This window comes from Schistocerca piceifrons, chromosome 5 (genome assembly GCF_021461385.2).
Source record: "Schistocerca piceifrons isolate TAMUIC-IGC-003096 chromosome 5, iqSchPice1.1, whole genome shotgun sequence".
Lineage (NCBI taxonomy): Eukaryota > Metazoa > Arthropoda > Insecta > Orthoptera > Acrididae > Schistocerca > Schistocerca piceifrons.
The window spans coordinates 599,938,051-599,950,600 of NC_060142.1; the positions used below are offsets into that span (position 1 = coordinate 599,938,051).

At 40.2% G+C, this 12,550-nt stretch overlaps 1 protein-coding gene across 1 annotated transcript in view; it reads right to left on the bottom strand.

Moving 5' to 3' along the window:
• LOC124798189 (geranylgeranyl transferase type-2 subunit beta) overlaps positions 1–12,550 on the bottom strand; it is a gene marked incomplete at its 5' end in the record, with an annotated part of 67,554 nt that overhangs the window by 37,415 nt on the left and 17,589 nt on the right. Inside the window, 2 exon segments of the mRNA XM_047261486.1 lie at positions 3,249–3,393; positions 3,651–3,809. Of these exon segments, the coding sequence (XP_047117442.1) occupies positions 3,249–3,393; positions 3,651–3,809 (304 nt within the window).

Consider the following 12,550-nt stretch of genomic DNA (forward strand, 5'->3'; position numbering starts at 1 on the left):
GTTTTTTGTGAAGAATGTCATTTGAGACACTGCAGGGCCCTTCAATTATCCTATACAGTAGTTGCACTGTCTTTGGTCCATCATGGTACCAACCGATGGCAAAGGATACCTGTAAAAAGGGAAACAGCAGTTTTGAAGAGCCTAACATAGGAACTGGTCTGTTAGGTGATGACAGAATCACCACAAAGTGGTCATTGTCACAAAGATTGTCATGCAGCTACCACTGCAACGAAGTGACAGTTTTGAGAGAAGTGATCATAAGGTCAACAGCTAAAAAAGTGCCTGGGTGGCACCGAAGTGAGTAGAGTACCATACCATCACTGAGGAGAGACAGATCAAGATAGGAAAGAAGCTGATCAATCAGAAGGCCCTTACCAAAAGAGCTGTTCTTTTCCTACATGGGTTGGTGCACAATGAAGTCCCCCAAGTGGGAGGAAAGAGAGGGAGAGTTGTTGGATTAAATTGATCACCTCAAGATGATTAAGTGACCTGGCTGGAGGTAAATAAATGTTACAAATTGTGATCATCGGAGTTGTATGCACTTGCACACCTACTGCTTCCTGTGTGGTATGGAGAGGAATCTACCTACTGACAACATCAATGAGAACCTAAGTACAGACCTCTCCAGATGCTGTCTCAGGGCCAGTATGGTCCTTAGTGACTGCATGGTAACGCTGAACAGTTAGGGAATGGTCATCAGTGAACTGCATTTCTTGGAGAGCAACACATACTGTAGAACACGAGGAAATTTAGTTGTTGTAGTTCTGGCAGGTGACAGTAATCTCCACTGCAGATCATCACATTAAATGTGTCCTGGTTGGGTGTGAAGGGGCAGGAGGAGAGATGGACCATCACCACCAAACACTGATTCAGCATAGGATAGTTTGGGGGTGATCTGGAGCCTCTGGGATCACTGTGTAGTCTTCTCCTGAGATTTCTTCTTTCTCTCTTCATGTATTTTGGCAGCTAAGATTCTTGTGAAGTCTTATCCATTGTGGGCGTAAGAACGAAAGGAGAGCAGGCACCCTGGGACTCATAGTGCATGGCTCCTTCAGTCACTGCTTGTGTCGTGTCACTGATGTGTGGATTTCAAATAAGAGTGTTTCCAAGAAGGAGCCTTGTAACTGGTAGACAAAGGAGACTGCTGCTTCTCTGGTCAGGTGTACAGAGTGTTTTCAAAAGACGGTGATGCAGGAACAATGAGAAAGAAAGGCCAACTGTCCCTATGGTCAAGCTTATTCATGCAACTATTAGATGTTGACATCAAGAGAGTAAATACACCAGGTATTGCTGATGACCTCACCTCAGCAGTGGCAAAGGTTATTAATATCACTGAGACTGGATACAAAAGGTCAAATTTTTTCTGAGCCTCACGATTAGAGGTGACCTGTGACCTACAGATCCTAGATTTTGTGTTCCTTGAGTACGTTAGCACATTTTGGGGATTTGGGAGAGTGGCTATTGCCACATGAACACAGATATGTGGTAGCACACATGGTGAAATTTTGTAAAGTGGGCAGCCAGTCTCTACAAATTGGGTCATATGTATACTGGGAAGACACTCACCCTGAAGCACTGGCATTTAAGGTGCCAAATCAGGGATGGGAAATATGCCTTCACACTGCAGCAATAAAACAAGATTTTGATCTTCTCTGGAAGTGAATTCCACTCTGATGAGGGTGAATGCACCACTGTTTACCCTGCCTTGGGGAGGGGGGGGGCAGGGGGGGGGTCTCAACATACAAGACATGTGAAGTGGATCAATCACCTCTTCAAGTGTTCGTGTAGTTCTTAGTGTATCTGTAACATTAGGTTGTGGTGAAAAATAAATTCACTTACCATTTTGAGGTTCTTATGGGGTGTGATAGTAATAGATGCATTACCAAGCTGTTTACAAGAGAGTAACACCCAGGATTGGTTACAATTTGCCATCTCAATTAAGATGGAACCAATATGTAATTTGCTATGGGAGGAGAGTTTGCAAAATATCTTTTCAATATTCCCCACAAAGAACATTGGTTTAATAGAGCAGAAGACCCTCCATCTGTTCATGTGCAAAAAAGGAATTGTAACTGTCTACAATTTCCTGGTTTTGTTCCCCCCTCCCTGTCCAAGGCACAGACAAGGAATAAAAGTTCCTTGGTTCGCAATGATCAGCAATGAATTGCTGTCTGTCTGAAGGGACAGCCACGCCCTCGCCACCTCAGGGTTGTGTTGGGGGAGGAGACCAAACTGCAAGGTCAACGGTCTCATCGAATAAGGGAAGGATGGGTAAGGAAGTCAGCCATGCCCTTTTCAAAGGAACCATCCCTGCATTTGCCTGAAGATATTTAGGGAAATCACAGAAAACATAAATCAGGATGGCTGGACGTGGGACTGAACCGTCGCCCTCCCAAAAGCAAGTCCAGTGTGCTAACCACTGTGCCACCTCAATCGGTGTACCACCTCTGGCTGATGACTGTGGTCATTTCACGATGCTGAATATCCGCCAAAATGCTGCTTACTCAAAATGAGGGCTCACCCCATGGGCACCAGCCAGCAAGAGCAAAGGACACCTTGTGTGATGGTCAGTGCCAGGAGGCGTGGTGCCCCAAAACAGACAGGCACCTAATCCTTGGCACACGCCGGGAAGCAACAGGTCGATCATCAAGAGGGCGATACTGTGTGATCAAGGGATTACCACGATATGAATACCTGAGGAGCTCCTGCATGGATTGACTACCATGCTGGGTATTGGGCAACATTCCACATATGGCTAAAAGTTTCGAAAAGGCAGAGGTCAAATCCAGATGTGAGAATTGAAAGTAAGTTAACCAAAATATGTGGTGTAAAATAAAGAGAATGAATTGGAAGAAGTTTCAGCACAGGACAGGAAGAAGTACTGCAATGGCTTGAGGCCACATGCTCAGCATGTATGTACTCTCAAAAGAGTTGTGACTCCATTGGGTAGTGCAGGAAGGTATGCGTGGTGGAGAGGATGGAGTGTAGGAAATTAATTGCCAAAGCTGTGATAAACTTTATGTTGGTCAGTCAGAATGGCAGAGCCTGGGCAAAGCTGAATATTTTGTGGATAACTTAAAACTGGTTGAAAATGAGTTTTGTGAATAATGGCACACTGATCTAGAAGTTCATATGATCAAAATATCAGTGTGACTTTTTAGCCCTTCCAGGCAACATTCTTTCTGCACTTTACCACGCATCTCATGCAACAAATTAACATAAGGAAGAAGGTAAACTACCAGCCTTACCTGTAATTGACAGCATTCCCACGCAGCAATAGATAAGTCCTGCATGGCTTTCTGCACCAGGCCTAGAGCCAAAGCCACCATCAAAGTTCATACAAGAAATAACGAATTCTACAGCTTTTTCTTCATCAATGGCATCCAACCTTCCCTGGTATGAATATGTGAGCAATTAGTTTGCAATACTGGGAAGAAAATAAGGGAAGCTGAAACCAGTTGCTTGAAAATTAAGTTTCATTGTTCAATTGTTTAACTTTTTTATGAATCTAGGCAAGTTTATTAAGAGTACACTTTATTTTAATTATACACTTAGAGTCAATGACTAAGATATCAAGCCACTACAGTTTTTTAAATGTGACAGAAGACAGCTGAAAATTTACTACCAATATTTTCTTTACATGAACTTACAAGCAAAGACAAGCATGCTACAGCACAAAATGAGAATCTTGTATCCACCTCTCCCCATTTGTCTCCCCAAAAACTTCCATCAGGTTGTTGCAAGTTTTTCACATATTGTACTACTTTGTCCACATCAACAGTTTCCAGTGCATCGTACATTGTAAGTATCTGGAAATCAGTTACAAAAATTCCTTTTTAATATGGGGGCATTAAAAAGATAAATAATTTTCATAAGGTTAAAAGGTAGTTATGGCAACAATTAAAGATTACCTCTCAAACTGCATCCAAAAATAATATACACAATTGTGCCACTGTGCAATTTTGCCATGGCATTAACACTGTATGAAAATATAACAAGGCAGAAAAAGGTGGGGCAGGGAAGGAGGGGGGGGGGGGGGGGAGATTCCAGAAAGGTTGGTTGGTAAGGGGACTAAACAGCAAGGTCCTTGGTCAAAAGGTAGTCACCTGGAGTTAGTGATGTCACAAAAAATTGGACTGAATTATGAAAGGACATAGCAGTGTAAAATAAAAGCACTGATAGCAATCTTGATTCCACATCTGAGAAATAAGGGTTCATCTGTGGTGAGACAAACACCACCTGTATCCAACACCCCCACCCTCCTCCCCATAACCTGATTAAGGCTGAAGACAGTTACAGAGTAAAGTATGCCTTCTAGCTAGGAGATTTTTAATAGTAGAAGTGAGAAGGCTAAAAACATAATGGACATCAGATGGACAGACAATCATTAATTAATTCACAGGGGTAAAAACTGTAACCATGAAAAATTCACACTGTCCAAAAGCCATCTGTACATCAGATCAGCATCTACTGGACATGGTGGTTTCACAGTTCAAGTGAAGAACTTATTATCGACCCACTACTGCCCACTAAAACCGATATCTTCAATCACTCTTTAACTACAAGCATTTTCTTGAGGCCTGGAAATAGGGTCTAGTTAAGCCATTACCTCAAAAGGATGTAGCCGCAGCACCCTCTCATTATCAACCTATTTGCATTCTTTTTGCACTGTCCAAGGCTCAGAATATATAGTTCATGACCATCTAACAAACTACCTAACTACAAATAACATACTAGACAAATACCAATTAGACTTCTGTACATATCGTAGCACAACATCTGCCTTAATAAAGGTAACAGCTGAGTTGAAGATCATCACGAAACCACTAGAGGCAACTATCATGTGCTTCTTAGACTTATGCACAGCCTTTGACACTGCTGACTATTACACTTTTCTTGCCAATTTCAGCAGCCTAAATTTATTGCCAAGTGCAGTGTAATGGTTTTGCACATAACTGACATCTCATCAGAAATGCGTCATGTCCAGCACCCTGAAATCACAATGGAGGCAGGTAGTACCGGACATGTACACTGATGACCTCTAGTTCTATGTATGTGCAAAACCAATAAACCAGAAGACAGCTATCGAGAATCTCAGTACTGACCTGTGTGCACTATCAAAATGGGTGCAGGATATATATTTAAAGCTCAACCCATCCAAAACCCAAGCAATACTGGTTGGTCATTCTCGGCTCATTAAGCCAACGGACTGAGAATCCCTAAATGAGACAAAAATCAACTTTTCCCCTTAAGCAGAATCTAGGAGTAATAACAGATGACATATAAATTGGACAGAGCACATAAACTGCAAAGTGCAAGAAGGCATCTCTCCATGCCCTCTTGATCTGAAAGAACAGCTTGTACAAACATTTATACTTTCAATTACTGATAACAGTGACGTTATCCTGCAAGGAAAGCTCACGGCACCTGGAACTAGTTATGAATGCCTGTGTTCATTATATTTGTGATATTCGACTCTTTGATCACATTTCACCATCATATGGAAAGCTATCCTGGCTGCCTGCATGCAATTTCAGAGATTTCCATACCCTCTGCTTTCTCAACTATTTTATTAATGGACAACATCCCTCATATCTCTCCTCGATTTTAATGTTCTTGCCTGAACAACATGGCAGAAATACCTGCTCCCATCAGAGCAAAATCCTTTCTGCCCCCAGCATCGTTCAGCCACTTTGATGAAGTTATTCTCAGTAACTGGAACCTGACTCTTGTGTACACTCCCACATTATATCTGAGGACTCAATAACCTCTCCAGCTTCAGAAGACAGTTAATGACATATTTAGTAAAGCAACAATAACGATTGCCATTGTCCCTGCATGCTCTCATTGCCCTTGGACATCCCTCCTTCCAACCTGACCTTCCTCAATTCGCAGTATTCTTAGTCAATGCAGTCTCCTTAAATTTCCTTTCCCCAGACCTAACTAAATCAGAAAACATCTATTTTGAACACATACAAATTATTCTTATTTCTGCCACAATCAATGTTGTTGTTATTGTCATTATTGTTATTGTGAAACTCTGGTATGGTATAAAAGAGGGTCCAATGGCCCTAATAAGATAAAGTTCAACAAATACACAAATAAATAAATATTAGGTCAGTAGGTGGGAGGGGCCAAGAGAGTGTTCCTGAACTTCTGCATGTTACAGTAACCATCCCTCATGCTGTTGTCTCACCTAATTTCTCCACCAACTGCCTCAGTTCACATGACACAGTATGTAACAAATTAAAACTGTGTGCCGGACCAACAATTGAACTCGGGACCCTTGCCTTTCGCGGCCAAGCGCTCTACCAACTGAGCTACCCAAGCACGACTCTTGCCCCATCCTCACAGCTTTACTTCTGCCAGTACCTCGCCTCCTACCTTCCAAACTTTACAGGAGCTCTCCTGCGAACCTTGCAGAACTAGCACTCCTGAAAGAAAGGATATTGCGGAGACATGGCTTAGCCACAGCCTAGGGGATGTTTCCAGATTGAGATTTTCACTCTGCAGCGGAGTGTGCGCTGATATGAAACGTCCTGGCAGTTGGTATAGCGCTTGCCCACGAAAGACAAAGGTTCCGAGTTCGAGTCTTGGTCCGGCACACAGTTTTAATCTGCCAGGACGTCTCATATCAGCGCACACTCCACTGCAGAGTGAAAATCTCATTCTGGAGTGTGTAACAACATTGGTTTACTGTGATTTTTGCTAAGAAAGTACCTTACATCATTTCACAATGGACCTTACATCATTTCACAATGTACAGAACTTTGTGCTTGTTTAATGTTTCTGTATTCTTACAGTGAAAAAGCTCAGTTCTGATGATGATATGTACACATCTTGGAGGATTTTAAAGTCTGACATACTTTGAACCCAAATATTTCTGCACTAAAACTTGATGATGGTCTTAAGGCGGAAACTGCAATTGTGGAATAAACCATTTCCACAGTGAATGGCAAATACAATGTCATTTACAAAATTTCCATGACTGTGAACCCCAACCATGAGGAGATAATTAATTCTGCATATTCTTATTCATTACTACGCCTTCAGCTTTAACTATTTATATTGAAACACGATCATTTTCAGATGCCTTTCCTTTCCTCAGACCTGAAAAAAGGAGTAAACCACATGAATAGCACCCAGTTTACATTAAGCATCGATTTTGATAACTGCTCTATCCCAATGATGGGGCCAGGTACATAAGTAGTCAATGAGAGCTACAACACTGATCAAATTTGACTGAGCAGTGTTTGCAAAGGCTGGGAGATAGAGTGAGACATCAGCTACAGGTGATGACTGGGCTGCATCACATGTTACCATTGATATTCGAGACATACAGCTCTCCTAAGAACAAAAGATGCTCCACAACTTGATTGGGCAAAATGATATGGAACTACATAATACAATGTAAGTGTTAAAAACTATAGGTTCTCTTACAACAGTCTGGATAAGTCAATGCAAAGCTCCGAGAAAGACAAATGCTCACCACATCCAATATTATCATATCTAGTAAGTGTTTTGGTGTTCAAACCAACCATCGGGTTTAGGACTGCTTTACTTTATCACTTTCACTTCTGATTATATTTCTGCTATTTAAAATGATCACTTCTCCTCAGTTTAAGACCACTGCCGCCTAAATTTATGCCATACCATTGGATACATATCGCATTTTTATTAGTAATGAGTGTAGCAAGGTTAGGGCACACCAATCTAGGCCACTACCAACAGGGAAAAAACCTTGTCTTCAGAAAATCAAGCAGTACTAGTAAGCCAAGCCTATCAATAAACGAAGTAATCATGTTGAGTAACCTACTGTTTGATTTAACAAAGTTACAAATTGTCAGGATGCCATGAACTGCTCATTTTTACTGAACTTTGCCAGACTGATGTGCACTTTCACTGTAATTGAGGGAGTGGTGTTAATCAGCAATGCAAAATCTCCTAAATTCCTTTGCAGTTGGGAGTTAGAAAAAGTATGTAATTTAACTAACTTATTACTAATCCTTGAAGCTATTATCAACAAGAAAGCACATAATTCAAATGGGAAATTATTTTCCCATTCAGTTGGTGTAATCTGTTTCCCAGAACTTTAATAGAATGTAAATTATAGGCAACTTTAATTATTAGAACATTAACTGACTGAAGGAGACCTACTGAATGATATAAACATATCTCATTGAAAATAGAGTAAGGTTGTATGACAGAATCCTAATTAATGTTGTATTATTAACAAGTAGTAAACAGCCTTACAAGATTCAGTGATACCTCTGAGTCACTGACAGATCATGCTAATTATAAACATACCACGGAACGTGAGGAATGTACAAGTTAAGAAGACTATAACACCAGGCCATTATGAATTGCTAATAGACATAAGAGGCAATACAGGACACAGTTATGACAGCACACACAGCTGAGGTTCCAGTCTCTGTTCATAAGGCATGCACAGATAAATATTTAGTACAAGCATTATCCGAACAATTAAAAAAAAAAAGAAAGAAAAAAAAAACATATGAACCTCAGGGGCATGTATTGTCCTACTCTACTCTTAATATATATCAATTACGTTCCAGACAATATAATACATAGAGGAAAAGTTATCTTTGCTGAAGAAGCAACATCGTAGTAACTGATAAGACACCAGAATTCCTAATAAAGAAGGCAAATGAAACTCTCCAGGATGTTTGACATTGGGCAGTGATTAGTAAATTAACATTGAACATAAAGAAAGCAAACAGCATGCATTTCAGTGTATTCTGTTGCACTGAGCACAGCAAATGAAACTACAGATTGTGTAACAAAGTTTTTAATGGTGAACAGTGACAGTCGGTTAATATTGATGGACACACAAAGATACTGGCAGCAAGAATGTCATTGTCATGCTACTCTCTTCAATTTAAAAAACCAATGTCTTGTGGTAACACATTATTTTTATGTACATTCAATTCTTATTTTTACTTTTTATTTTTTTTTTAGAGATATCTAGTTCCATGAGGCAAAACTGAGGAGGAAATTTGTCTTCACAGATTCTTTTCTGGGGATCAAAGGCACAAAACAAGGCAAAATTTCCCAACTGCAGAAAAGGACCGTAAGAATAGTAACTAAACATAGTAAATAGATTCTTCATGAAGAACGGCTTAGAAAAATGGATACATTTACTGTACCAAGTGAGTATATCTACTTGTCTGTTGTACACATCAAGGAAAGCATTAATAAGTATTTCAAGAACAGTTACATGCAAAATTATGGAACATGAACCAGCCTGGATTTAAATTTACCAAAGGAAAAATAAACAAATAACTCAAAATAGCATTTTCTCCCATGAAATAAAATTGTAAAATAAATTAGCCAAAGATATGAGAAAAATAACTAAAATGGATCTACTTAAAAAGACAGCTACAATATACTTTACAAGTAATGCATACTACACAATTAAAGATTCTTAGAAGACTCAGGGTAGGAGTTAATACTAGAAAGAGAAAATTACAACACTCTGTCATATTATTATACAGAACCTCAATGACAAGAAAACTGTGTCAAGATCTATAATGTGTGATACTAATGACATTCTCCTGAGCTCAGCCTGACATGCAGGAATGCTGGCACATGGACATGGAGATGTGCATGAGGCATAGTAGCATTTTTAGAGGAATGGAGGCAGTTTTCCAAATAGTCTGAATGGAATGCAAGGGAAATAACACCCTGTCAAAGGCCTAGAGCCACCAGTGGTTTTTCACAGTCTGTATAGTGATTCTGTGCAAAATAATGTTTTATACTACAGTGTTACTTCAAAGCTAACAAAATTGCCAGAGCAGTTGATTGTCCGCAACAAGGCAGCCTTGCAACAGTACAATATGTAGAGTGGTGTCATGTCAATGTTGGATCAACTTTACTATGTGACACTTCTATGAGTTGCAGCCAAAGAAACCATTACCGAAGTGTTATTTATGCACACTGATTGAGCAACCACACGTTGCGCAAACAAACTATCAGCTGGGTCCACTATCTGCCCAGCATCTGCATGACAGTTATCACCAACTGCCACTTGTATGCACAAGCCTGGATGTGGATATCCCAGGTCCAATACATCAGTACGACAGTGTATTCTGAGGAGGAGGAGGAGGAGGAGGAGGAGGAAATTAGTGTTTTGTGCTACTCACTGTACTATCCCAACTCGTGTGGTGTAATCAAAGCCGTGAGGCCTTGGCCGCTTGCTGACCACCATTTCAGCTCCAGCTGTGTTGAACATGGCATTGCATTAGCCCCAGCCTAGCCTACTGCTGCCTCCCATTCCAGAAGTGCACTGCAGTCTCACTTCACTTGAGCCATAGTCTGACTGTACCCTTGGGACAGGTTGTACACCTGTTTTCTGCAATGTATCTATGAATTTGGTGTTAAATAATGAGTATTCCGCAGCTGTTAGTCTTTTGCTGACTGGTTCCCACCTCCACTCTGCATGGCAGAGCTGCTAAGCCATTCCAAGTTACAAGAAAATGGCTCTTCACCCTTCCAACAGTGGTCTTATCAAGACAGCCATTACATTTATATTGTACAAATTGTGGATAATCAAAAGAACATTGTACTACATGGAGGTAAGGGGTGTGCAATTATTAAGACACTGATCTTATATTTTGTATGATGGAGACTGCTCTGTCTCGTCATCATGATCTCGATTTTCCTAAATCTTTTTAGGCAAATTCGAAAATGGTTTCTCCAGCAATTTCAAGGTGATTACTTGTCCTAACCTCATAAAAACATACATATATAGTCTATGTTTGTGTATATTTGAGCTCTTTATCATCACTGTATTATGATAACAAATCCTAAATTACTGAGAGAAGATCCCTGGATGAACAAATAAATAAAAAAATAAATCTCCATGGAAGTAATGTTGATAAATCCATCAAAAATGCTTGAAAACAGGAAACTGGTTCCTCATGTGGACATCCTGTTCCTCAGTCCAGGGATGAGAAGCTTTCTGCCAAACTCTGAAGCTATTAGTTAACTACTGCTTGTTCTAAGATAAAATGGAAAATAAGGAAGAAGGGAAGGGGAGGGGTGGGGAGGGGAGGGGAGGGGAGGGGAGGGGATGTAGGAATATCAGCTTACTTCTGAATGTGAAAATGCCAGAGAGGAATAAGTCAAATGATAAGGAGTTGTCTAATGTTGTGGGGGAAAGGCTAAAACATATTATTGAGACACAAAATCAAGGTATTTCAGTAACTCAATTCAAACTTCTGGAAAAATTACACAGATTGTCTGGAATTACAGAAAAGCAGGAAGTAAATATTCATCTACTATAAGGCAAAGAAATGTAATTCTAAGAAAGGATGACAATGTTTTTTTCAGAATCACATGAAGTTACCTTCATTTTCAACCTGCACTATATGGATGTAGACAGAGAGGACATAAAGCTCACAGAGCAAAAATTAAATTTCACACCGTTGAAGTAAGAGAAAGTCTTTTTCTATTCCAAACAGATGAGTATGATGTGGTAAAAACAATAAATCTGTTAAAAGGTAAGAGTACAGAAGTGTTAGAAGGGATATCTTCATGCGTCATATAACATTGTACTCAGTATGTAGCAGGCCCATTAACATTTTTGATATATTATTTGTCCTTCACAATCACAACCTGTTACGTAGAAGCTAAAATTGGCCACATAATTCACAGTTTTGTGGATAATAATAAATGTATGTACTATAGTGGAAAAAAAACCTTGAACCCACCACCCACCAAGTAAAACTACTGTTAGCACTAAATATTGTTCCGTTTTTGTTCATTGAGGAAGGTGCTTTCACACTGTAGATTACTGTTTCCATCACCGAATTTGCTCTTATACTAAACCAGTCAACGACCACAGTCTGCTGTATTCCTTGGGCGCAGGGCAGCACGTTAGCAGTGTTTCCACTATAGGCGATTGCACAATTCACTGTAACATCTGAATCCACACTTCCATTATCAACTGCACCAATGTAATTCTTGAAAAATGATTTCCTTCAGTAGTTACTGACCTCAGCTGTCTTCTCTCCATCTGCTGAGTATGTTGTCCAGCTGGGACAGAAGCACACTGATATGTGGCTGAATGTCTCATGAAGTTTCCCCCTGGTCTTCCTGGATACTTGGCTGCAGTATTGTCCAACAGGTTCCAGGCTAGCTCATACCTTGGAGCTGCTTGGGCTCCAACATTCTTAATGCCCGACAGCCATTATCCGCTGCATCTTTGTAGAACACACAGTCCCACAATATCTCCTTCGATTTTGTACAGATACAGAACATACGGACCATGACTGGTCATGTAATGTATCAGTTCACTTGACAGGTTAAGACATCAGAGAATAAATTCCACTTTCTCAGGGACAATGAAGTACCATTTAAACTGTCCACAGATTGTTTGCCAATATCAGAAGCAAAGAATAGAGAAAAACCACGTTTGGCATGGAGAGCAAGAAGGAGGTGGCAATTCACCAGAATTTGAGCTACTGTTGATAGGGCTCCACAACCACAATGTGAGGCTCACTCACTACATAAGATAAAACTAAGAGGT